The 25,211-nt window shown below is 54.7% G+C and overlaps 10 protein-coding genes across 10 annotated transcripts; 5 read left to right on the top strand and 5 right to left on the bottom strand.

The window, feature by feature from the left end:
* Window positions 1-1,267: 1,267 nt before the first annotated feature.
* Window positions 1,268-2,313, top strand: BO80DRAFT_386222 (uncharacterized protein; the record flags this gene model as incomplete). Its single annotated transcript, XM_025717011.1, has 2 exons — window positions 1,268-1,659; window positions 1,705-2,313. Coding segments are annotated over exons 1-2 (714 nt in total), but the record flags the coding sequence as incomplete, so codon positions are not given.
* Window positions 2,149-3,736, bottom strand: BO80DRAFT_143825 (putative 3-oxo-5-alpha-steroid 4-dehydrogenase). The gene is made up of 3 exons (XM_025713721.1): window positions 3,327-3,736; window positions 2,780-3,242; window positions 2,149-2,728 (listed from the first exon to the last, which is right to left on the bottom strand). The coding sequence occupies exons 1-3, from the start codon at window positions 3,423-3,425 to the stop codon at window positions 2,328-2,330; spliced, it is 963 nt and encodes a 320-aa protein (XP_025573377.1). The 5' UTR covers window positions 3,426-3,736; the 3' UTR covers window positions 2,149-2,327.
* Window positions 3,737-6,096: 2,360 nt separating this feature from the next.
* On the top strand, window positions 6,097-9,846 carry BO80DRAFT_360308 (putative histone deacetylase complex subunit (Hos4); the record flags this gene model as incomplete). Its single annotated transcript, XM_025715961.1, has 2 exons — window positions 6,097-9,567; window positions 9,619-9,846. The coding sequence occupies 2 exons, from the start codon at window positions 6,097-6,099 to the stop codon at window positions 9,844-9,846; spliced, it is 3,699 nt and encodes a 1,232-aa protein (XP_025573376.1).
* Window positions 9,847-9,963: 117 nt separating this feature from the next.
* Window positions 9,964-11,123, top strand: BO80DRAFT_143721 (40S ribosomal protein eS12). The gene is made up of 3 exons (XM_025713720.1): window positions 9,964-10,132; window positions 10,207-10,531; window positions 10,615-11,123. The coding sequence occupies exons 1-3, from the start codon at window positions 10,130-10,132 to the stop codon at window positions 10,737-10,739; spliced, it is 453 nt and encodes a 150-aa protein (XP_025573375.1). The 5' UTR covers window positions 9,964-10,129; the 3' UTR covers window positions 10,740-11,123.
* Window positions 11,124-11,148: 25 nt separating this feature from the next.
* On the bottom strand, window positions 11,149-13,394 carry BO80DRAFT_411219 (GID4/VID24 family protein). Its single transcript, XM_025717957.1, has 3 exons — window positions 13,234-13,394; window positions 11,480-13,034; window positions 11,149-11,433 (listed from the first exon to the last, which is right to left on the bottom strand). The coding sequence occupies exons 1-3, from the start codon at window positions 13,255-13,257 to the stop codon at window positions 11,243-11,245; spliced, it is 1,770 nt and encodes a 589-aa protein (XP_025573374.1). The 5' UTR covers window positions 13,258-13,394; the 3' UTR covers window positions 11,149-11,242.
* Window positions 13,395-14,008: 614 nt separating this feature from the next.
* Window positions 14,009-15,434, top strand: BO80DRAFT_143579 (enolase C-terminal domain-like protein). The gene is made up of 2 exons (XM_025713718.1): window positions 14,009-14,276; window positions 14,335-15,434. Exons 1-2 carry the CDS (start codon window positions 14,101-14,103, stop codon window positions 15,308-15,310), a joined length of 1,152 nt encoding a protein of 383 aa, XP_025573373.1. The 5' UTR covers window positions 14,009-14,100; the 3' UTR covers window positions 15,311-15,434.
* Window position 15,435: 1 nt separating this feature from the next.
* On the bottom strand, window positions 15,436-17,090 carry BO80DRAFT_143541 (uridine-cytidine N-ribohydrolase). Its single transcript, XM_025713717.1, has 5 exons — window positions 16,861-17,090; window positions 16,782-16,789; window positions 16,502-16,706; window positions 16,129-16,445; window positions 15,436-16,050 (listed from the first exon to the last, which is right to left on the bottom strand). The coding sequence occupies exons 1-5, from the start codon at window positions 16,910-16,912 to the stop codon at window positions 15,508-15,510; spliced, it is 1,125 nt and encodes a 374-aa protein (XP_025573372.1). The 5' UTR covers window positions 16,913-17,090; the 3' UTR covers window positions 15,436-15,507.
* Window positions 17,091-17,136: 46 nt separating this feature from the next.
* Window positions 17,137-21,083, top strand: BO80DRAFT_426854 (uncharacterized protein). The gene is made up of 3 exons (XM_025719873.1): window positions 17,137-17,788; window positions 17,875-18,682; window positions 20,297-21,083. Exons 1-3 carry the CDS (start codon window positions 17,269-17,271, stop codon window positions 20,970-20,972), a joined length of 2,004 nt encoding a protein of 667 aa, XP_025573371.1. The 5' UTR covers window positions 17,137-17,268; the 3' UTR covers window positions 20,973-21,083.
* A 46-nt stretch (window positions 21,084-21,129) lies between these two features.
* BO80DRAFT_143534 (uncharacterized protein) lies at window positions 21,130-22,311 on the bottom strand. Its single transcript, XM_025713716.1, has one exon. It carries the CDS (start codon window positions 22,194-22,196, stop codon window positions 21,444-21,446), a length of 753 nt encoding a protein of 250 aa, XP_025573370.1. The 5' UTR covers window positions 22,197-22,311; the 3' UTR covers window positions 21,130-21,443.
* Window positions 22,312-24,493, bottom strand: BO80DRAFT_143604 (uncharacterized protein). Its single transcript, XM_025713719.1, has 3 exons — window positions 23,745-24,493; window positions 23,661-23,682; window positions 22,312-23,588 (listed from the first exon to the last, which is right to left on the bottom strand). The coding sequence occupies exons 1-3, from the start codon at window positions 24,256-24,258 to the stop codon at window positions 22,427-22,429; spliced, it is 1,698 nt and encodes a 565-aa protein (XP_025573369.1). The 5' UTR covers window positions 24,259-24,493; the 3' UTR covers window positions 22,312-22,426.
* Between the last annotated feature and the right edge of the window lie 718 nt (window positions 24,494-25,211).

Raw genomic sequence — 25,211 nt, 5'->3', positions numbered from 1 at the left:
ATACCTACCCACCCCCGACGGGAACAATTCCCTTCCATCGTGTTCGTGTTCGGGGAAGGGTAGGGTTAGTCCACCGTGATATATTTTTCAAAGCCAGGTAGGATCTGCTGATGAGTATGGTTGCCATCATCACAGACGCAGTCATAGTTATAGTTATATTCCTAAGTATCGTCGTTTTGGTGGGGTGTGGGATGAGTAGAGCGGCGAGCGGCGAGCGTTGGTGGAGCATTTACTATACCAAGCTGTATAACTCATGTGGTATACCCATACCTGTAGCCGGAACTGGGGGGTATAGTAACTTTTTCATGTCATCGGGGTCGATGGGTTGCTTGGGTTGTTTGTTTAGATAGTGGATTGGCTTGAGTTGACATGTTAGTCAAGATATCGAGGTTTGATGTCCGAGTGTATGGATATCCTGGATGTCCTGGATACCCTCGATGCCCTAGGGGAATTGTTGGCTTGTAAGTTTGGGCTTCTTATAGACGCAGATGGGGTCTCGGCTTCGTGGAATTTGGGGGTGGTCCCTGTGTATGTGGTGTTTATATCGGTATCTTCCATATCTATTTCGGATTTAGACGGTATAGAGGTCTTTAATGGGAGAGTCCTGAATATTTCTACAAAGTGGGTGGTTGTCTCACTCTACATAGTATATGTTGACATATAGGGCTACTATCTATCTGGTTCAAGTTGGCAGTTTATTAAAGTGAGATATACTACTTACTATCAAGAACAGATCTGGAGACACTGATTGATTGATCTAGCTATTCTAGGGGAAATTAATCATCAGATCTGGCCTGGCATCGTATTCGTATTGATTCAAACTGGACCGGTCGGGATAGCTGTACCCCCGTCATGGTATGACCTGGTATTCTCTCCCTAGTCAGGAGCTGAAGATCTGGATGTCCTCCAATGAGTTGAGGTGCTAGAGTGACACGGACGAGATGTTTACTCAGGGGGTGTTGAGGATTGGAGAGCTGGGTGCTGCAGTACCTGGTAGGTGCACATTGGAGACTTACTCCAGGAAAATCTCTAATCGAGCTTAGCATAATGTGGACCGAGGTATATTGTGCCAAGTGCTGTCCCATCAAGCAGTATCAAGTAATACACGGTACGAGTTTCGCATTTGGACCGAGGAATCCATGTATTAAGCAGCTGCGCTTGGCTGGCGCCAAGGCAGCAAAAGCGGGGAAATGAATGGAAGAATGGCTCTCAACCCTGAGCAGCAATGCTGCATAACCTTTACGACCTATCTGAACAGCAATGGCATAGTCATGATGCATTACGTAGCACGGCCATCGCAGCTCATTGTGACGACATGACTTGCATCGTCATCATCGCGCATCATCCGCCCGATTCCTTAGGTTTCACCATCCTATCCGGCCCCCGCTGTCCCATCGCCAGGCTTCCTCCGTACCGTGTAACCAGCTCACTGGTGGCTCCGTCGGATAGATCAACTGCGGCCACATTGGATCCCTCTCATGCACCGACCGCGTTATTCATTGGCTCTCCATCAGGGGTAATTGCTCCGTGTGTGCCCTCCGGTCGACTCAGCAAATGATCGCGCATCTTGAGGCTGCCCGCATCAAGCCATTGCCGGCCGATGGTTTCTACATTGCGGACTTCATCTCAGAGGACGAAGAGGAGTGTCTGCTCCAGAAGGTGAGAATCCGCGTCGTGCCACGGTGGCTTATACTGACGAGGTAGATTACGACGGCGCCTGTCCCCCGCTGGACTCATCTAGCTCACCGTCGGCTTCAAACCTGGCCCTCTACCCTAAGCAAATCTAATGCCCTCATCGAATCCCCGCTCCCCTCCTGGCTCAGCTCCCCCATCATCCCTCGCTTCGACTCCCTGGGTATCTTTGCCAATGCCCCGCACGGCGCCCCCAACCATGTCCTGGTCAACGAATACCGGCCCGGACAGGGCATCATGCCCCATGAAGATGGGGCCGCCTATTACCCTCTTGTAGCTACGGTGAGCCTAGGGGCTCCTATCGTCCTGGATCTGTACGAGAAAAGCGACGACGGCGAGGGAACCGGACCCGGTCGACGACCAACATATAGGATCTTGCAGGAGAGACGCAGTTTGCTCGTTACCACCAAGTCTATCTACACCGATTTCTTGCATGGCATTGCAGAGACCGCCAAGGATGACGGGCTTGGCGCGGAATCCATCTGCAACTGGGACTTGTTGAGGGCGCCAGATAGATATGAGTGCGGCTGGCTGGAGAGGGAGACTAGGATAAGCCTGACTTATCGCGACGTGCTCAAAGTCGCCAAACTGGGGAATACCATGAGGTTTCTGGGCGGTCGGCGCACCCTACATAATCAGTAAACCCAAGGGATCATGTTCCATCTCTCCCGCACAGACTCCGCGCCGAATTTGCGCAGATACCATTGCTTCGTGTTGGCAGCGGTGGTGCCCAGGTTGATCACGACAAAGGCGAGAGCGGACAACAGGGTCTTGTTTACGATCTCACCCTTGGGAGCGGCCAGCAGGGCAAGTGAGAGATACACCACACACTCGGCCGTATAATGCGGACACACGATCCGGCGAAACGCCGGGTGAGTGGGAAGCGTATACTTCTTCAAGGAGAAGAGGAAATGGTGGCAATCATGCTGGATGCCTGATGCCAGCAGGAAGATAGGAATGCAGACAAAGGTGCGGAGGGAGGGAGCTATCGTAACCTTGATGTCGTCGAGGTCCAGTTTATGAGACCGCAGCACGCCTAGATGTGATCAGTGAGGTTCGCATCTCAACCTGTCCGTCAGAGTGGTACCTGCTCCTTCGATCCACACGGCAATGGACACTGTCAGGTAGAATGCAAGGCCTACGAGCCAGTGAACGAACCACATCTTGGATGATGAAGGCTTGGAAAATGCGTTGCACTCATACAACCGCCGCGCCCCCTGAATGAGCAAAAGAACCCAGCACAGAAACACCTGTTGTATCGACATAGACTTCTCCAGATGCTCCGGACTTATCCTCGATGAGAAGGCCTGGAATACAGCTCCCTGACAGAGAAGCTGCGCAGCCCAGAAGAGGGACGCTGACACGGAGACCACGTAGAACTGCGTGAAGTAGCTGTGAGGGACTGTCAAGGAGGCCACATAGTCCAGAATGCGCGCTGCCGGGGAGCTGTTCGAGGACGCCGGGGGCGAGGACGCCGACGAGGTTGCACGAGCGCCATAAGGAACGAAGCGTGAGTGAAGAGAGTCTGGTAGGATGCTGGCGGAGAGGATCTAGATAATCTGCCTTTAGTTGTTGCCCAGGATATCATGCTGAGCGTCGTCCGCGTTAATTTTGGAATCTCAATCTGTTCATACCGTACACGACGCCAAAAGAAAAAAAGCTCGAAGGGCGTCAATGGCGTCCATGTGCGTGGAGGAAAGCGTCGTATCCACCAGGCTGACAAGGGACTCCATTGCGACCAGATCCCGCCACCAATGCGGAGTAGGGTCTGCAGCTGAGGGAGTGAGAACAGCTAATGGACAACCAGATCCGCCAGTCCTAGATTCGTTGTCCGGAATCTAGACACGGGAGGCAGGCAGATGCGCCAGATGCCCAGATCCCAGATGGCGGGCGATAAACCCCCGGGCCGGGGGACGCACCTTCCGGCCGTGGAAGATGGCGATGGACTCAGATGGAGGCTCTGGTAATATTACGGTTACGCGGGTTCCTGTCATGATGATGCGACACGTTCAAAATGCTCGGGTGTGGAGAACAAAACCACCGACCACTCCACCTCCAAGGGGAGGAGCGAGATGAGCAGTCATAAATCATAAACAAGGCGCCCCCGTCCGAGTAGGAATCGGCGTTTGTTTGATCCACCAGGGTCTCGTGAGAAGTGGCCAAGCAGGAGCACTAGAGCAGCCTCCCACCTCATGCAATAATCCAAATATTCGGCGGTCCGGAGGGAGCGAGCCTGAGAGGACTGACGAGTTACCCCAGCATACTCGGTATCTAAATTAGGGATGTTTTGGATCGGTTCTCATACCGACTTCTCCAACCAGATGTCAATCCAACATTCCGGACCACCCGATTTTCCAATCATTCGCAATGATGCTTCTTTCTCTTTCTCCCCCTTTTCTTCAAAGTACGGAGTACAGCTAGTCGATCCATGGACGGGGAGTCCGGTGGTAACCCATGCAACCCGACGCCAACCAGAACCACCCACTCATCACCACCACCTCCTCCTTCATCGCCGCCGCCGCAGCATCAGCAACAGCAACAGGAAGGGGGGCAAAAGCGGGGCGATAAGCTGGAAGCATCCTTCGCGATGACTGGTCTCAGCCGAGGAGGAGATCGCTGCTTCCCGGTGGGTCGCGCATTTTTGCAGAAACCCTCTAGGCCGGAAACGGCAACGGGCGGGTTGCTCGGCTGTCAATAATTGGCCAACCCAAGGGACGAGCTGATGCCTAGCCTGATAGCCTACGCAGCTTCCAAGGGAATGCCCAATTGCGTCGAGGGAGGGGGACTGGCATCGTCCGTCACTCTCCCACCCTCCGTTCCAGAGCCCGAGTTTCAGACCGCAGCAAGCCCAGCACCCCCAGCGAAAAGTGAAAAATGAGACGGCAAAAAAAGAGGGAAATTCAGAGAGGGTTTAGCCACCACCACTGTCCTTGACCGCCCCGCCCGCTTTTGGGCCTTCGCGCAGGTTGTTTGGGTCTGGGTCGCAGTCGACGGATTCGACCCTCAGGCAGGTTGCTGCCTTCCCCCGGTCGGTCGCTTCTGCAGCTGGACTTGTCCGTCGGCCTTGTCGGTCTTGTCTTGTCCTGTCCTGTCCTGTCTTGGCCTTGGTTTTGGCCTTGGTCTTGGTCCTGTCGTGGTTGGATTGGATGAATGGCAATGGGTCTTCCGCGGTGCGTAAGGATAAGGAAGGTACTGTCAGTCGGACCGTCAGGTAAGCAGCAGGTATCCATTCATTCATCAGCCCAGTCCCTTTGCAAGGTGTCATAGTTGCAACTAGTACCTGGTTATAGGGTAGATTACATCCCGTCCGCGACCGTATCGAGCAGCCAGGCAGTGCCGTAATCACGCTGCCAGTTCTGCCACCTGCCCATCACTTGCCGTTCGGACGTTCGGACGGCCGTACTACGGGTCGACGATTGTCACCTTCCCAGCTATTTATCGATTATTTCACACCCACAGTAGCAGCAGGCCACCCACCCATTCATCATCCATATCCATTATTACCTTGATTTCTATACCGTACTTGGCCTTACTGGGGTCGCCTATCCATGACTAACCAACTAGCGAAGGGGATTGCTCCGCCGGTGGCCAAATGGCAATTCCCGGGGCGATACTATGACCACGACGACTTATCGCTGCTCTAGCAATCATTCATCCTGCGGTGCCCTCAACTTGCGTGATTAGATCCGGATTCTTGTTGTGATGACCCTTATTATTTATTTTTATTTTTAATTATTCGGATGATTATTATTTGATGATGATGATGATGATGATTCTCCCCTTCTGCTAGTTCATGGTCACTAACCACCCACTAAGAACCAACTAACTTCACGGACGGCGAACTACTTCCTACCGCCCTGGGCTGCGACCCCATTACCTGGTAATTTCGCCCATCCCAGTGACCGTCGGCCGTTTCAACCTTCTCTCATCTTCTTTCATCTTTTCTTTCTTCCATTACTTCTTCCTCTGCTGCCACCCCTTCATCCCCCCATCCAAACCCTCGGCTCGTCCTCTCGACTTTTGTCTCTTCCCCCCTTACACCCTTCTTCGCACTCGATCCGATTAATTACTCCTACTATTCGTCTCCCGAGTCCCCGACCGAGTCAATACCTGCCGTCGTTTCGCTCTCTTGGATCCCACCACCTCGTCGTCTACCTTTCCTGCCCTTTTTGTGCTCTCTTCATTCCGACTATCCACCCCCCTCCCGCTCTCGCTTGCGCTCTCTGTCGACCTGGAGCCATCTTTCGTCCGGTGAACGTAATCAAGGAGTCATCTCTCTACGTCCAGCGTGGTCGAGCACCAGCTTCCGCGCGCAACTGCTGGTGTATCTGACCACGGGTCCTCTTGTCCGCCACGGCCCCCGAAAATGACGAGCAGAACCCCCAGAAATCGAGTGCTACCGCTATGAGTGATGTCGAGGCTGTCTCCTCCCTGCCAGCTTCCCTGGATCCCGGACAAAGCGCTTTTGCTGTCAAGGTGAATCACCAGTCTACCTTGGGTCACCCACCTTCCAAGAGAGCCACCCCCCCGGTTGCTCAGGAAGAGGATGTTCCCGCCAAAGAGGTAGATCCTGCTGTCGGGGACGGCGATGGGCCACCGAGCCCCAAGGCTGACTCGGAGGCAGAAACCATAATCCAATCGGGCCGTGAATCTTTGTCGCCTGAGAAGAGACGGAAGTTTATAAAGCATGAGCCGAAACGACGTGATGATGCAAATGACCATGTTGATGCCGCAGAGAGCGAACTTCCACCTAATGATTTGCATGTGAGAAAGATAAAGTCGGTGGATGGGGATGTGCCCAGCGACCGCGACCGTCCGGTGCGCCCGGCAAGCCCTCTGCGGAGGGTGGGGTCGCCCGCCATCGTCAAGATTGAGAAGACCGAGGAACCTCAGGCGGTCCCGAGTAAAGTCGAACCATCACAGCCGATAACTTCCGCACCCAGAACATCAAGAAAGCGCAGCTTCAGCGAGAGCGTCGACGGGGAGGCGGATGCTCGCCGGAATGCCCGCCAACATCATTCGGCAGCCCCTCGCGATCGTGAGCGACGGGATTTGAACGGGATCTCTCTCCCTCGTCCGACACCGAATGATCGATCGGTCTCACCGGTTCGTGCTCACAAGCGGACAGCATCTGGTCCTCAACTCGGCAGCGATCTGCACAGGAAGAGGAAGGCTCCTACCCCACTCATCTCAGGGGTGCAGCGGCAAAGCTCGGAAGACCGACAGTCCGTGTCATCTTCGACGAGTGGATCTCCATTACCCAGTGCCTATGTACGGAAGGTTGCATCCGTCGATGGTGCGTCCGCGTCTCCTGCAAGGCCAACCGGCCACAAGAAGCAGCGGGATCAGAATGGCCGAACCCGTCTGGCACGTGCCTGTGCTGCCCAGGAGTTGGATGTCGCGATTGCACGACATGCTGAACGCCCAGAGGATCTCAATGTGGCCGACAATGCAGGCAATACGCCGCTCCAGATTGCCTCCCTCGAAGGCTGTGCATCTATTGTCAAGTTTTTGTTGGAGGCTGGCTGTGAGGTAGAAACCAGGAACATTGACCGGGACACCCCGTTAATCGATGCTGTTGAAAACGGGCACCTGGACGTTGTCAAGCTCTTGCTTCAGGCCGGTGCCAATCCTCGCGCAGTCAATGCCGAAGGCGACGAGCCAAGTGATTTGATTCCTTCAGACTCAGAGGACTTTGACGAGATCCGACGAGTCCTCGAAGAAGCCAAGGCTAACCCCCGCCCGAGTCGTCGCTCGGAGGAACAAACCAGCTCTGGAAATAGGGAATTGCCTTCACGCCGGGTCACGGTTAACAGCCCGCGTGAATCACCACCAGTTAGTGGACAGCGGAGTCCGCCCTTTTCCGGTCTCACGAGCAAACGAAAAAGTGTACGGAGTGAGGCTACTCGGAACGACCTGTTGTGGACCAAGGCTACTCCTGAGAACTTACAAGCATTCGCCGCGAAGGGTGACATGGCCGGAGTGGCGAACATCCTCAATGTCGGGCAAAGGGCTGACGCTGAATCTATGATCGCTGCCGCCAAGGGTGGTCACGATGAAGTGCTATCTCTCTTACTCGGCATGGGCGATGCGGATCCTGATCCCGATCCGGTTCAGAGCGGCACCCAGAAGCCAGGATACAATACGCCCATGTTGGCTGCGATCGGCCGAGGCAACCTTCCCGTCATCAAACTCCTACTTGCTCAGCCTAGTTTTGATCCGACCCGTCGTCTTTACAAGGACCGTACCTACTTCGAGCTGTCTCGGGATCGCAGAGCCGATAACTGGGAAGAGGAATACGACTGTCTGCGTGAGGCATACGACGAATACCGAAGCAAGAAGCAACGAAAAGGCGAGTTTTCATCCCCGCGACGAGTCCGTGAGAAGGAGAAGGAACGCAAACGAGCCGGTCGCCGAGAATCACCGTCTCCTGTCGGTCGGCCTCGGAAAGCAGTTGGGAGCCCCGTCCGGCGGGATTCTTCCAAGGACGCGCTGTCCAAGGAGCGCAGGAGGGAAGCTATGGCACACGCCAAGGAAAAGCCTAGTGTGGCTCGGCCAAAGGTTGTCCATGTTGCCCCGGATCATGACACGCCGCGGTTCGACCCAGCCCGATCAAAGGGGGCTCCTACGAGGGAAGGTGATTCTACTCGAGGCGATGAGGCCCCTAAAAGGAGACGATTAATTGCTGGACGACCACCGGATCGTGACAGGAGGGTACCCAGCGTGCCTCCAACTGACTCTATGCCGGGGAGAGATGACAATGCCAGAGCGCGCACCGATCATCCCGATTCTGCCACCTCAAAGCCTGGGCCACCGCCTCTGAAACGCGGACGCAGCAGTGTGAGTCCGGACCGGCCTCGGTCTCGAGATACCGAGGCTGAGCGGCATCCTCGCGACATGCAAAAGAAGAAGCGGCGCGTATTGTCAGAGGACGGCACGCCAAACATCACCAACGGAGGCGTGAAGAAAAGTCAGACAACCTCGGAGGACCTCAAGGTTGTGTCCCGCCACAAAGACGACCACCATGTCATCGAAACCAAACGAGACCATTCGCGGGAACCTGACGCTCCGTCAAAGGCGACCGAGCGGAATCCTGTCAAGGAGGAGCAGGAGAAGCACGAGACCCATGATCTTGAAGATATTCCTATGGAGGATTCGACAAGCGCCGCGGAGGCTGAAGCTGAAGCGCGTCGGCAGAAGGAAGCCCAGAAAGCTGCAGAAGAGCGACAGGCCGAGGAAGCACGGATCGCTGCAGAGTCAGAAAGAGCGCGTGTGGAAGAGGAGGAGCGGACTGTCCGAGAAGCTCGGCTTGCCCAGGAGAAGGCTGCAGAAGAGGAGCGGAAGCGGCAAGAGGCGGAGCAACGGCGGATCAAGCAAGCCGAGGACGAGCGCCAGAGGCGTCTCGAACAGGAAAGGCAGCGCCTCGCGAAACTGCGCAGGGAGCAGGAAGAGCAGGAACAACGCCGACGCGATGCTCTCCCCAGCCGACTCCGAGCTGCAGCCAATCTAGTGGGCTCGAACGATCCCCAGGCGAAGAGCCATGTCTGGCTCAAGAAGTTCATGCCCGTGGTCACTGCTGAAACCCAGCAACTTGACCCGTCTTGTGGAGCGGCCGTGGCTGACGACAAATGGATTCCGAACTACCTCGTCGCACCCTTACTGGCGACGAATGATCTTCAGCTGTCTCAGTATGCCAGCTGGGAGAAGCGCCAGGCGACGCCCACGCAGCGGATGAACCTGTGGCGCGTCACGCGAAGGATGCTGGTTCAAGCGGAGGAGACGGAGTTTCTCAGTTCTTCCTTTGAACAGATCATGCAGAAGGATAGTGAAGCACGGCCCAAATACTTTGAGATGGAGCATGTATTCTGGGTGAAGGTATGTACTTGATGATATTTTTTTTTTTGGATTACCGACTGACTGTTTTAGCTATCCGATTTCATGGATCTTGTTCCACATATACCGCACCTTCATGGGTTGGACATACAGTTGCTGAAGATGCATATTGACCAGGAACCCAAGCCGCAGCCGGTGCTTGAGTTGCCGCCGGCGAATGGGCATATCTCTGGCGGGCATATCGAGGAGGCGCCAGGGCTTTTGGGAGGAACCGGGTTGACTAACGGCTATGGACACAGCCGGGCTAGTACATACGTCTAATTCTGCATAAGCATTGTAGCTTGACGCTGCCTGTACAGGTGAACTTGATGTATGACTATGATGATGCTTTGTACTCCGTATACCGCATACGTATGAGTAGTCACGTGATATGCCAATTTGCTTCGTATAGCAACATCACGTGACGCTTAGTCAGGTCTATAGGGCACACATTTAGCGAGAGGAAGCCAAAAATCGGCGCACCACCACCACCACTAGTCTATACAAGTACACCTCGACTCTTTGAGGATAATCCGACATCTCGTCATATCAAAACACCAACAAAATGGTGAGCATACCCCTTGCGCAGATGCATCTATAACCGCACGAGGAATCAACACTAACGACTGGGTTTAATAATAGTCGGACGGAGAAGAGACCCAATCCAACCCCCCCGTTGCCGCCGATGAGGTCGAGGTTTCGGCCGACGCTGGCGCCGGTGGCCAGATGTCCGTCCTGGATGCCCTGAAGGGTGTTCTCCGCATCTCCCTGATCCACGACGGTCTTGCCCGTGGTCTGCGTGAGGCCGCCAAGGCCCTCGACCGTCGTCAGGCTCACATGTGTGTCCTGAACGAGGGCTGCGAGGAGGAGGCTTACAAGAAGCTCGTTGTTGCTCTGTGCTCTGAGCACAAGATCCCCCTCATCAAGGTTCCCGATGGAAAGATGCTTGGCGAGTGGGTTGGTCTTTGTATGTTTATCCCTACCCGTACCCTTTTTCTTTGTATTGTGTGGTTTTGGGTAGAGATGGAAGATGGCTAATGGTTTGGATAGGCCAGCTCGACCGCGAAGGCAACGCCCGCAAGGTCGTCAACTGCTCTTGCGTCGTCGTCAAGGACTGGGGTGAGGAGTCCCAGGAGCGTTCCGTCCTCCTCAACTACTTCCAGACTGAGCAGTAAATTGCTCTCTTTGGCGTAGTTCCTCTTCGGGGTCAGGGTGATCTGTGATTGGAATCTACATGGGTGTGTTCATGTGCAAGGGAATAAGAATATGGTTGATGGATTGAGGATTGTGAATTTGGTTTTACGGTGCTTGGGTTTGTCGGTCTTCACTTTTGTTTGTCACTCTGGTTTGAGTGCGGATGGGAGTGGTTCTTGTTCTCGGTGTGTGTGTGGATGCGTGCGCCCTGCGCCTCTGCTTATTGTGGTGGGGGTGGTTGCTGGGCTGGGCTGGCTGGTTTGTTGTATATGATAAATGGCTGGTTTGGTCTGGTGGTGTGGAATCCAATTGAGATTATGGGCTCTGGACTTTTTCTTTCTATGTTTTTTTGTCTTTGGGACGTAGGATGATGTGTAGGTTGATCGTGGTCGGTAAGTGGTAACTATTGATAGCTGCAATTTGCTATATCTGGTATGAACACCCGCTATGCAAACCCGAACGCCAGCCAGAATAGTACATGACCCTAGCGGAACCCATATGACGGTCGCACCATTTTCCTCGTCTCCGGCTTCAATGACAGCTGCTGGTAGGGCGAGCTCCCCGGATCGTAATATAACCCTTCAATATGTCCACTCTGCCGGTTCAACGATATATAGTAGAACCCCGAGATCGTCAGTCCTTGGCGCGAATCAGTCGGTGTGATGAAACACCGTTCTAATACGGTTAGCAGACCGTCATAGCGCCGTCGGTAGCAACTCACCCTTCCATCGCATCAAGATCCACCGCCGCGATAACTGCTCCGTCACCCATTTCCGACTCACAAGATTTCGCGTCATTTCCTCGTCCGTCAGGTCCTTGAACGGCTGTAACTCCCGCCAATATGTACTGTCGATCTCGGCATCCGCCTTGAAGTTCTTCGTCTCCAGTGTGTGCGTGTTGAAATCGATAATTTCTCCCTCCAGATATGTGACGATATGCGCGTCATGAGCCGGGGTGGTCTTGTCCGGAATATTATATGCCTCCATGGTCCCTGACAGCGTCATGTCGTCTGGATTGATGCTATGTATAGTGACCTTCACGGGCCAGTTCTCATCCTTTCCACTCCCCAGGTTGTAAATGTTGTTGGCAAGGTATCGTCGCCCTGTCGTTGTATATACACTAATGCGGCTATTATCGCTCCCGTTGACGATCATCGGATCCTGGGACCCCGATGGACTGGGTACCCGTGCGAAGATCGAGTTGGCGCTGCTGGCGGCCCGTTGCGAGCCCGAAAAGACCACGCCAGGTCGTAGCCATGAGCACTCAGGCGGCGGCGCTATCGACGTGGTGTCGAGTATAAAATCATCTTCGTTGCCGCCAAGAAATTCGGTATTGACAAACCCCCCAGCAGCCGCCGAGGTAAGGCTTTCCTCAAACGACGTCGAATACCGCAGGCGGTCGAGATACCGAATCGTCTCTTTCAATCGCGGGTTCGGGGGGTTCTCCATGTGTAGCTGTCGATGGGCGCTGATCCGCGCCCGTAGGTCACTGTGTGTCAGAAACCGATGCGTTTCGCCGCGGGCGCCGGGCATGAACCGATACGCCCGCGACGCCGATGTGGGACCGAGTCGTTCTCGACTCTCATCGGAATCCTGGAGGGTCCGTTCCCTGTCTAAGAGATAGTCGTGGAGCGTCCGCGTCCGCGAGCTCCGCGGCTGGCGTCGGACTGACTGTAGAAACGCCTCTGTGGTCGATGCTGGAGGTTCGTTCTGGCGATGGGAGCCACTATCGGACGGTTCATCCGGTAAGGCCGGGCTTCGGCCGGCGGCATCCCGGCGCGCGTGGCGGCGAGCGGCCGCATAGCGATCGGAAAATCGGCCGAACCAGGAGATGGTGTTGCTGTCGTGCAGGGGCTCGTAGCTCACATCCTCCTCATCGTCATCAGAGGCAGGAGCCCAACCGTAAACCGAGCGTGGGTTCGACATCCGGCCCTCGTAGTTGGGAAGGTTACTGGGGTTGGGGTGGAATCCGTCGCGTTGACGGCGCACGATAGGAATGCGACGGTTAATTTCGATGCGCAAGCTGGAAGGGTCCTCCAAATCCATAGGTTCGCGGTCGAGATCGGAAAGCGTCTGGTGTCGACGACGGCGCTGGCGACTGAGCGAAGAAGACGAGTCGGGTGGAGAGCGCACACGAGATCGTAGAAAGCTCACGTTATCATCATGGGCGTCATCGGACACCGCCGCGGGGAGAGAAGGAACGGGGATGGAGAGCGCCGTCAACGGTCGCAGAGAAGAGGCAGAAGACGACGACGACGACGATTGAGCGGGGGGATCCTGCGATAATAAAGGAAAGTTTAGCGGAAACTTATTTGTTGTCATCCATCCACCCAGCATCAGATGATGAAATCGAGCTGTGCCGGCAATTATGCTTTGAATCCATCCGACGGACTCGGCACAAATCGTCGGCCCAGCAGCGTGCCACGCGTTCCGAAGCACCGGCAACCATCAAGACAAACAGGAAACAGAGACGTACAGAAGGCGAGTTGACCGGGGGCATGTTCTGGGTGAGCGCAGTGATGGCGGGTTGGGTGGCGGAGAGGCAGTCCGCCAGGAGGAGGGAGCGTGATCGGGGGCGAGAGCGAGGGCATGCACCAGGCAGTAACCCAGAAGAGAGTCGGCGACGACAAGACAGTAGTGTGATTCACGTAGGGGGTGGACACTCGACGGTTGGAGGCGACCGGGGGGGGGGGACAACGAGGACGATGCCGAAGAGAAGATGAAGATGAAGATGAAGACGAGGCCTGAGGAGAGCAGAAAGTCAGCGAGCGAATGGCAGCCCGCATGGCCCTGCGTTGCCTCATCGGGCGCCGTCGCCCACTTCAATCCTCCCCCGTTTCGGGGCCTTTCTTCTTCTCCCTCTGCTTTTACCTTTGCTTCATCCTCTTGCTTCATTCTTTGCTTCATCCTCCTCTCTACCTGGTCCTTGACATCATTCGATCCTCCGATCCCATCCCATTTCCCCGCTTGATCCTGGATTGCTACTGGATTACCCCGGATCTACCCCCCAAACTAACTTCATACCATCCAACAGTCCAGCCAGGGGATTATATCATCTGGACTAATGCACGATGCGGCGAGTCCACTATGGCTTTAAGTCTTAAAACAGACACTCTAAACTGGAGCCAATCCCTTTTCATCCACGATGATCCTGCATGAAGCCAGAGCCGCCAAGATGCCCCATCGAAAGCCCCTCTATTCTCTGCGATGCTCCAACTCGTCGGTAATTCGGCTGGCAGACGGAGCAACTCCGAGTCTCCTCACGATCTGACGACTATGTATTCCACCACTGGCCTGCCCCTGTTGATCCGTTCGTCACTTTTCGCATAGACGTTCGCCCACCATGGTCAAGATCAAGTCCATTGAGTACTTCCGTGTCCCTCCCCGATGGCTCTTCGTCAAGATCGTCGATGAGGAGGGCCAATGCGGCTGGGGCGAAAGTACTCTCGAAGGTCATACCGAGGCGGTCGAAGGCACCCTGAATGCTCTCTGCAAGCGGTTCCAAGGCTACGAGGCCGAGTGCGTATTCACATACACCACTCTCTTGACTAGTCCTGTAACTGACATCAAGTCATAGTGACATTGAGCACATCTGGCAAATGGCCTGGCGCCTTGGGTTCTATCGCGGGGGCCCCGTCTTCATGTCCGCCATCTCAGGCATTGATATTGCCCTCTGGGACCTGAAGGGTCGCCGACTCGGAGTCCCCATCTACCAGCTCCTCGGAGGCAAGGTCCGGAACAAACTGTCCGTCTATGCGTGGATCGGCGGAGACAGACCCTCCGATGTCGAGGCAGCCGGAAAAGCGCGTCTCGCCCAGGGATTCAAAGCCATAAAAATGAACGCCACCGAGGACGTAAACTGGCTTGATTCTCCTCGTGCATTGGACTCTTCTGTCGAACGTCTCAAAACCGTCAAAGCTCTCGGTCTAGACGCTGCTCTCGACTTCCACGGCCGTCTTCACAAGCCAATGGCCAAACAGCTCGCCAAGGCCCTCGAACCGCACCGTCCATTATTTCTCGAAGAACCACTCCTCTCCGAGCATCCAGAAGCCATCAAACAACTCTCAGACCAGGTCTCCTGTCCCATCGCCCTGGGCGAACGTCTCTATAGTCGCTGGGATGTGAAGCGGTTCCTGGAAGATGCAAGCGTCGACATCCTCCAGCCCGATATTGCTCACTGCGGAGGCATCTCCGAACTACGGCGGATCGCCTCCATGGCCGAAACCTACGATGTTGCGATCGCTCCGCACTGTCCCCTGGGATCAATCGCCTTGGCTGCCTGTATGCAGGTGGATCTGGCAACGCCGAACTTTGTCATCCAGGAAATGAGCCTGGGGATGCATTACAATACCGAAGCCGGCGAGTATGATATTACCAGCTACGTGAAGGATGCAAGTGTATTTGCAGTCAAGGATGGATACGTGGATGCCCTGACAGCTCCTGGGTTGGGTATTGAAGTGAACGAGGACTTGGTCAGACAGTTGGCAGCGAGTTCCGAGCCCTGGCCGCCAAAGGAGTTCTATGGGCCTGATGGAGGGATCCGAGAGTGGTAATTGTGACTCAGGGAGCATGTTCATCTATTTCATAGCATAGCGTGGATGCTTGATGTTGATCATAGATCTTTACAACTCTTGCAAATTTATATTGACTACCTACCGATTTTATATATTCATGAACGAAATACTTGCAAAAGTCTATTTAATTATGTGGTCTAGTGAAAAACATAGCCAAAAGGGTCAGGCGTCAAGACTCACGCCTTACGCGCGGCATTACATTCATCGGCGCGTCTGATGCAGTCATTGGTCATGCTCCAGAACGCATCCAGGTCCACACCACGAGGAATACAGACCGCATTCGGGTTGGCCTCCACCACGGTGCGACCCAGAGAGCCCACCACTGCCACGTCCGTTCCATGGAGTCCATCGGTGATGACGTTGACGGAGAAGCGCTCCCCGTTCCGGTCGTCGAACTTCAGGACCTGATCGGGATGGCTCTTCGCGTACTGTGGGTTCAGGTTCGACAGGATCACCGCCACGGCCAGAGGGTCGTGTAGGGGTGGGCCGGTGGCGAGACCGAAGACCTCCTCGTAAGTGGATGCAAAGAAGATAAGGAGCTCATACAGCATTTGGCGAAGGGTGGTCGGCTCGACGGAGGCATCGTCCACGCCGTGCCGGACGAGGTTGCGCACGCTCTCCGTGGCAAGCACTTGGTGGGTGAGGTCGAGCGCGATCAGAGTCGTCTTGGATGCGACCACAGGGTCGCTGAAGATGGCTTGGGAGGCCTCGGGATCACACTGCAGTGGACATCGTCAGGATCGACACAGGATCTGAAATAGTGACGGGTAACAAAAAGTAAAAAGGTGACTACGTACGTAAATGTTGAACTCCGCCAGGGGTGTCACATTGCCAATCCGGTTTTCCTCACCCACAAGACGGCTCATAGGAGCAGTGGTGAAACCATTACCGACACCTCCACCCATGATAGTCAGGCCCTGGATGTGCTCTCCGACTTCGGGGAAAGTCGCAAAGAGCAGGGCAACGTTGGTCAGGGTTCCGGTTGCGACAACCCAGGCGGTACCCTTGGGCTGTGCCATGAGAGCATCCCGCATGGCCAGGATGGGGTTCTGGTCCGTGATCGGGGCTCTCGAGGCCTTGGGCAAGAGCTCAGTGCCATCGAGACCGGAGTCGCCTGCATTCCACACAGGGTTACTGAAGGTCCTGCTGTGAGCAGAGAGCGACGCATACCGTGAATGTTAGGCGCATGAAGAGCGGGTCTGCAGAAAGGCTTTTTGCTTCCTGGATAGACGGGGATCTCTGGCCGGCCAATCGCCTCTAGGACGCGGGTGGCATTGATGGTGGTGTTCTGCAACGAGGCATTGCCGTGGATGGTGGTAATGCCGAGAAGGTTCAATGAGGGGTGGTGGGCCGCAAGAAGCATGGCAAAGGCATCCTAGATCAGTGTGCCAAAGGACTCAAGTGGTTAATCTTCGACATCAATTGCGTACGAGGCATCGGCTACACTCACATCGTGGCCTAGAGACTGTTAGTAAAAGGCGCGCTTGGATCCAAAGGGCATCCGGGAGGGAACGGGAGAGGAGGTCTACCTGGATCGCAGTCCAGCCACAGGGGAATTGGCGCGTCCACTGCAGAAGCCATTGTTCAAAGTCTCCGGGGGGATGGCGGGGAAAATGGTGATGACTCGAAAAACGATGCGGGGAGTTCTGCCAGATAAGAAAACCGACGCCGATAAGCCTTATCGGCGGGCACGGGCCCCGCGCAGCCCTAAGCCCTACTTTCCTAATGAGGAAGGGACAGGAGCGTCATGGGCCGGAGTCCGTCGCAGTTGCCGCAGCTGGACGTGCTTCCCAGCTCGCTCGATGCCCCCTGCCTGATGGGAATCTCGTCCTGAGATTCTTTCGATCCCTTGGTTTCTTTTCTTAGCTCTCTTCTGTACATAGCTCTCATATCTCTCGACTCTTATTGTCCCCGTCCTGCTTGATTCCTGCGATGAGATGACCAGCGACCCTCTCCGCCCGGGCCTCCATCCGCTTTCGCATCTCAAAGCTGGCCCAACGACCTCCAGCTCCAAGTCAACGGCTCTGCCCTCGTCTCCAACTTCGCAGTCTTTTGCTCAAGCTTCGACGCGCCCACAGCCGCTCCGAAATGCTAGCCGAGAGGATCCGGTCAATGCGACGAGCGACAAGGCAACTGTTGCTCTGATTCGACGCGTCCTCTGTCCCCAGACAGGAAATCATGGAGGTGTCGCTACTCCTCAGCCTCTGGAAGACCTGCTACCGCCCCTGACGAGCTCCAACGAGGTGGATCGCCAGCTCTATGCGCTTATCGCAATTGTGATCAAGGAGTTTGTGTTCACGTGGTATTCAAAGATCACGTCCGATCAGGTGCTCGTCAGCGAGGTCCTTCAGGTCATTGCGCACTGTACCCGTGCCCTTGAGCAGAGGTTGCGCGAAGTCGATGTTGCGCAGCTGTTTCTCGACGAGATTCCTGCTCTAGTTGAGACACATATTACGTGTAAGTACTTGCATCGTTTATTGAACCCCGTTTCTTTTTCCGGTCACTGAGGGGCATGAGCTGACTGGATCCTTGGTCATGCATAGCATATAGACTAGCGAAGCAGCAGTCTGAATCGTCTCAGATCTCTCCCTCACTCCGTGAGCTTTACCATGCTCTGAATCCGCACCCAGGTCTTTCGCCCGTTCCTGATCAATCCGACAGTCAAGCGATCGCACAGCAACGAGAAAACGAATCGACATATCGACAGCTATTGGTGCACGGGGCACTCTCAGTACTACTGCCGACAGAGGACTTGGAGAATGTCTGTCTGCGGACCCTGCTCGGCGATATCCTGGCAGATCTCGTTCTTGGTAATGCAGTGGCCGGCAAAGTCAGCGAAGGATGGTTCTTGTGGGAAAGTATCACGAAGGTGGTTGACATGACAGGACGCAAGGATTCTGAGGACAGTGCTGCAACAGCAACAGCAACGCAGCGTCAACGATCGCGACTGCACAAGTATGGTCTCCTCGCGAAAGAAGAGCTAAAGGGCCATCCGTCGTCCCAGGTCCAAGTGCGAATTCCCGACTGGGTTTGGCAGATGCTACAATATGTCTACATGATCTACGTGACTTTACGTTTCATCGTGACCGGCCTGTTTCGCGTTGCATCTACACCTCCGGTTACCTCGTCCCTGGCATCTTGTACTCCAACCAGCGATGCAGACGACACCCCCTCCTTGTGCACCACCCCTGGGAAGCGCCCTGTGCTCAACTACCGATTGTATGGCATGGTGTCGCAACTGATGGATGTACCTCGGCGGATGCCATGGTTGGGGGGAATGCTCGCACTGATCCAGTATCTGATCCTGGCCGGTCCAGGTAGATTGGGAGCGACCGATAGTGTTCTTGATAGGTGAGTCGCACCTCCATTTTGAGTTCCCGAAACCCCCCCCCCCCTCCATCATCAGTCACTTCCACAGGCCATGAATGGCCGTTGGAGTTGGATCGCTGTTTCGAAGAGCGAGACGGCGCGACCCTAAAGGGCATGTGGTCTTCCAGCTGTGGAGAAGCGGTACGGTTGGATCTCCGAACATGATCTACGCTGGCGCAGGCCAGAGTGTGGTTTGGTCCTATGGCCGGGAGTTGGGAAGGAAGACGGACTGGCGGGCAGCAGGAGCAGGAGCAGGAGCATGCAGGTGGGATGCGCATTGCGCGCATGCTGCAACGATCACTTGATCTGGTGGTGGAGGGCAGCCCCGCCCTGCCTGGGGACTGAGTCCCAGCCCGGCTGCCGCCTCTGATTGGCCCAGCCCCTGGCCGTCTGGTCATGACGGGGCGTGACGGGCGCGTACAGTTATGATACCGGGACCGTACGAGACGTTACCCTGCGCCATTCTGCTTCCGCTTCTGGCTTCTGCAAGACGGGCCTCGCACGGCCAGTGCGGCCTCGCTCCATCAATTTCCGTTGATTAACTGATTAACCTCCCCCCGGTCCCCCCGTGGCGGCGCGAGTGCTTTTTTGGCTGGCTGGGCCGGAGCTTTGACATGTCTTGGTCATGCCATCCTTCAACCGCCGTGGTATCGGACATACCGAACTGGGGGGACGATTCTTTTTCGATCTGGCCTGCGCAACTGGCAATGGGTCACATTGGGCCGTGGGCTGGCCCGGCCCTTCCGTCCCGTCCAACTCCAGCTTTGCCGTGCACAACCTGGCCCGATGGGCAGTCAAACAATGCTTGTCGCATCGATCGAACAAAGAATCAGAGGAAAAAAAAAAAAAAAAAAAAAAAAAGCAACGGTCGCACTACCACCTGGTCGACACCTCCCTCGAAGTCTAATGGAGGGGGCGATTGCCTATGCCTGTCCCTGGCCATGGGCGTAGTCGAGGTCCTGGCCCACAGACCAACGCTAATGGGTCTCCAAAATGAATCGTGACGATCATGCACCCATTGGTTGAGCGAACGGTTTTACGACTTGGGGGATTTGCATGGATAGGGCGAATGCTCCTTCTGTTCGCCATTTTCGACCCAATCAGGGATCAGACTCGCCCTGAATTTTTCAAAGTTTGGAACCCGGTCATGGCTCGCCGGGGGTCCTATGGTGCGTTCAGACACGCTACCGGAGTAGCCCAGGATGGGCTTCCCCCGAACAACGCCTGAGTCGTCATCTTTCTCTTGGTCCTGCGCAGGATAGATGAACGAATTTTGAGCTTTTGTCCCCCCTGTCGTCATCTTCACCACGGGCAATGGTTGGCCCAAGCCCCTGGACTGCCTGGCCAAGCAGATCCCTCTGCTAGTACGCCTTCACTTGCTCACTCTATCTGACGGTGACTGTCATTATCCTTTGGACGGGATAAACCGCTTCTCCACAGTCTGGAATGCTGTCATCTGTTGCCTCGGAGCTATCGCGGACCTCGCCCGTGTGATTTGACTGCCGACTCCTTCTGTTTCCCCTTCGAGATGACTGCCTTACCTTGAACCTAATAATCCGTTTTTATTTTTCATTTTTCTTACGTTTTCTCCACTAGGTTCCTTCACGAGACCATCCAGGACCATGTTCTTACCCTCGCTCTTTTGCCAAACCTGCTTCTTGCGACCCGGGCGGCGCTTTTCCCTTCGAACGCCCGTCCAGCGTCCACGGCGGCAGATGGTCGCACCGCGGCTTCGGCGCCGCATCTGTCCGTGCAACCTCCAACGCCGCCTATAGCCAAAGGCCCTGTTAGCGACACCGCTGGCGCAAGTGACGCTTGCAGTAGCGTCTTCTCGCCTGGTCTGTCGGCGACAGCGCCCTTATCGCCGGACCCGCGGCCTTCCACACCCGACGTCGCTTCTATCAAGCGACGCTGTGCGGCCAGCATTCTGTCCCGGGTTCCTCGCCCAATCGCCCGCCGTTTTTTTGGTGTCCCGGCTGCTCCTATCGAGCAACGCCCAGAGCGATTGGACAGCTCCAGCGAATCTGAATCGCCATGGCAGGACTCTTCCCGAGCACCATCGACTGTCCCCCCCGCAGATGGCGGCCTAGAAGAGTCGCTCCTACTCGCTGCCATCGAGGAGGTTCTCGACCTCTTTGCGGACGACTATTGCAACAAGCATTTAATATATTCCATCATAGAAGCCATCCTCGCGAAGCTCCTTCCGGAATTGTCTGAGCGCAGTATCGCGGAGCTAATGGAGGACAGGGGGGTACCCCTGGCCGCGAAGTGACTCTGCCATGCGGGCTCATAGACGGCGTATGGTGTACGGTGCAATGCGCTACATCGAGATATTCCCACCTAGGATAGTAATGTTAATGATACCAATATCGCATAGATTTCATCTCGTTTCCCAGGTGCGCCTTCCATAAGGAAGTCAAAGTCAAGCCACGCCCGTAACCGAGCACTAACCGTCTCCACGGACCACTGCCCGGTGGCTTCTGCTCATGAGGCGTGGCGACACCAAAAACTCAGACCAAAAGTCGAAGTAAGCATTTCCCAAAGTCGAACACGCCTGCATTCCCCAGAGTCTTCGCTCTGCCCGTCCCCACCAATGACAAAAAGCCAGACATCAGATAATACACCACGAGCCAATAGGCATCAAGCCGACATAGGAGTCGGGAAGATCCAGGATTCACCAAGCAAGTAGACAGCATGATACGTAATAGTTACAAGCATATTAAGTACAGGAAGGCCGGGTCGTTCAAGTACCTAGGCGGTACCAAACTGCCAGCCTACCTGGGGCGACGTCAAAAGAGAGGAAACGAGGCAAACCTGCAGAACGGTTAACGAATGGCGATGGGGTCCCGAAGCAGGCGTGCCAGCGGGATCCCGGTTGTGAACGACACTGGACACTGACAGGGTCCATGGGTACCTTATCTGTCGAATCAGGGTCGCTCGCTGCTCGCCTGCCCAGGGACAGCGCATAAAGGACCGGGGGGGATATTAAGTGGTGGGAAACGGCGCAGAATGCGGTGAGGAAAGATAAACTAAAGCAAGGGCAGGGAAAAAAAGGAAAAATGTAACAGGCTAGAAACCGTATGATCACGGGTCCTTCATGTTGTTTGCCAGTGACTGGACCCCGGCTCGAAGCCCTAACAATGAACATGGGGTCAATGCACAAGGAAAATTCAGTAGTCTCAAGGGACAGGGAATAAATCATGGCAGACAAGAAAAAAATATGCAGAGAATCCGCGCGAGCGGGTATGTTCTGGATCTGCTCGTTCGAGAACAGTTTATGAAAAAGGCAAATAATGAAACATCCCAAAACCCCAGTCATTTTCAAGGAAACACTCCAATCAACACCACATGTCCTTGCTAACGGGACCAAGCACCTGAGTTCCCTTCCCTGTAAGACCGGATATTTGAGGTTGCCCTCGCGCGGTGTATCGTCAATGAAATTTTTCAGAGCCTCAACAGTATTTGCAAAGCCGCAGATAGATGAATATTGTTGCATTCGGCATGAAAGATGCAATGTCAAAGCAGAAGGCCGCCCATCAATAGAAAAATGAAGCCATGTGTGGTATAATGAAAAGGAACAGCAAAAAACCCCAAAAAGAAAAGGATTAGGACAAGACACTATGTTTTGGGCAATGTCAGACTCATGTATGCATGACAGGTCTCCCACGAGAATATCATAGATGGTCGCACTATGTGTATCAATGTGACGCCGTAGAAGATTGGCTCTTAACCGAGGCTGTGAATGCTCCTCTTCTTGTGCAAGTGTGGTGAATCATCATGTTCGTCGATTCGAGTGAGGCCTCCTGGAAGCGTGGCCTGCTGCGCCTTGGCGAGCTCAAGCCTTTCCATCAACTTCCCAATGGTCATAAAATCGTCTGCCCCAAGTCCAGTGGGCTGCTGTTTGAAGTAGCTCATCACTAGTTCTAGCGCTTTTCTGGCTTCATCCTGGGTTGGCGATCCCGGGGAGCTAACGGGGGACACGGTGTTAGATTTCGAGAAAAGCGGGGGATATATGGACTTGGCTTTGAAGTCAGGGTTGCTACGGTTGCGTTTAATTGTACTTCCAGAAGTATCAAGTGCCGGAAGGATCTTCTGATCCCGGTAGTCTTCAACAGACTCAGGTGCCGTGCCTGATAATGATTGTCGTAGTGCGGCTTTTGTCAACTGCTCGGAATCATCGGTAGACATTAAACTCGGATCTGATGAACTGAGTGGGAAAGTCTGGCTGCGGGGTCTGGTAGAGTTGCCATCCGCAGACGAGTGAAGCGATTGGCTCGTGGGAGTAAAAGGACTTTCCGTCAGCAACGGTGATGTTGGACTGGTGAGCCCGACAGAAAAAGAGCAGGTTGTGTCGAGCGAAATCGAACTCTTGGTATGCATATGTTGATAGTCACTTGCAATTTCAGCTAGGCTCTGAGCAAACTCGCCCCTGATGTTCTCGTTGCTCTGGACAGGTGATAATGGCAGTGGTGACATGAAGCCAGTCGGGGAAGTAGGCGAAAGTAGGGTAGGAGACTGGACAGCGGATGCCAATGCTGAATCGATGCTCAGACAAGTTGGGCTCGCCGATTCACTCTTCACACTAAAGGAACTCTTTCGGTTCCTCGCGCCCATCAGGTTATATTTGCGTTTGAATTTTTCCAGCCAGCTGGTACTTAGTACCTTTTCCTTACCATCCGAGCTTCCGCAAGTGCTAGCAAAGAACAGGGCTTTCTCCCTAATCATTTCGTCGTTTAGCGGATAGCCCTGTTTTTGATAATTTCTTGCCCAGTTAGACAGGGCCTTTTCGATATCGGGAACCCTTCCTTTGGCCCGCTTAATAGGAGACCGGCTTCCATCTTCGGGATTGAGATACTTGTCCTTCTGACGCAGAACTTTCGAAACCGTACTTCAACCAGCAAGTCATGCAAGTTAGATGATAGTTCCCAGGAAGGATGTCTTGGACGTCGAATAACTTTACCTTCTTTCAACTCCAAATAATGCTATGAACGCTTCTTGTCAGTGCGATGAATCTTCGTTTGATGGGATCTGGGGTGAAGCTTACCTCCAATATCTGTCTGCTTGGCTGTTTTATTCTCCTCATGGTAGAGACACATTTGTCGACGGTCTTCGTCGGTGAGGGTTCTCCGTGGCGTTGAGTTGCCATTTGGCTTGCCGGTGGACGGCTTGCCCGAGGATGACTTGCCAGTGGATGACTTGTTCGTAGAAGGCTTGCTGGTAGACGACTTGCGAGGTGGTGCCGGGATGATCGGGGCCGGCGCAATGACAGGTGGTGCCTGCAAGATGGGCATGGGCGGCACAACTGGGTCCGGGAAGGGCCCGTGATGTGAAATCATACTCGGCCAGGAACTTGGAGGTGGAGGCATGGCTATCGGCAGCGTCGCATAAGGCGGTGGTAAATCCACGCCATAGGTGGAAGGGTCTAGTGGTATGACGCTGTATCCGAAGGCCTGATAGTCCATGGTGGGAGATTGCTCCGAGGGGCTGAACCCGCCCATATCCAGCCAGGACGTCGGGGCGATATCATGGTCTTGCGCATGATGGCTCTCAGTATCCATGTCTGAAGGAGCCAGAAGGAGGCGTGGAGGGAGGATGTAGAGTAGGTAAGACTAGGAGGGGCAGTGATATCACGATGGCAGCGGTGGTCGTGGTTGCACCGATGTCAGTGCCCGACGAGAAGCGTCTATCGGAGCACTATCGCAATTATAAAGAGCAACTGTGCGTGAAAAGGGAATCGATGGGCAGATGGAAAAAGCAAAGAAGGAAGACGTCCAGTAGCGACGGACAGCTTAAGGCCAAGACGAGGAAGGCAGATGCATGTTCGAGCTTGAATGATAGATGATTACCATGCATTAACTCCAGCGGACCAGAGTTATTCACACACCGGGACGTTGGCGAGGTTCCCAACACGGCGCATACCAGAGCCACCGGCAGCAGGCGTGGGTTCTTTTGTACAAGAGAGAACTAGAGAAGACGAAGAATCCACGGAGGAGCGGGTCGTGCTAAGGGGGGGGGGGAGGTTGCAGCGAGTGGGTAAAGGCTGGAGTTTAAAAAAGGGACAGGCCGGGGCGCAGGCACAGGGACGATCAGGGAAGTGGGAGTGGAAGTGGAAATGGAAGTGGAAATGAAATTGAACGATGGAGGAAATCCCGATCAATTGGAGGAGACGACGACGACGACGACGACGACGAGGAAGGTACTTGTAGGTACCTGCCCAAGATGGTAGGTAGGCAGGCCGGCCGGCGGGGAGGACGAGATATAGTCCTGACCCAGTCGGTGCATGGCAGCTGTGTCAATGTACCTATAGGTAGCCAGTGTATAGATCGGTCGGTCGGTCGGTACGCCAGGTTGGACATGGGTCAGCGCCATCCCTGGTTGGCAGGATTCCTTCTGCACCGGCCGATGCGGATTCTGATTGATACCCTCTTTTATTTCCCTACAGATAGATAGTATAGATCGTACTTTGCTACTTGCTCTGGCTCGTGACAAGGGCCGGACTCGACCGATCTGA

This window comes from Aspergillus ibericus, assembly GCF_003184845.1.
Source record: "Aspergillus ibericus CBS 121593 unplaced genomic scaffold BO80scaffold_31, whole genome shotgun sequence".
NCBI classification, from domain to species: domain Eukaryota; kingdom Fungi; phylum Ascomycota; class Eurotiomycetes; order Eurotiales; family Aspergillaceae; genus Aspergillus; species Aspergillus ibericus.
The sequence above is the reverse complement of the archived record's forward strand: the minus strand, read 5'-3'. Positions and strand labels throughout refer to the sequence as shown.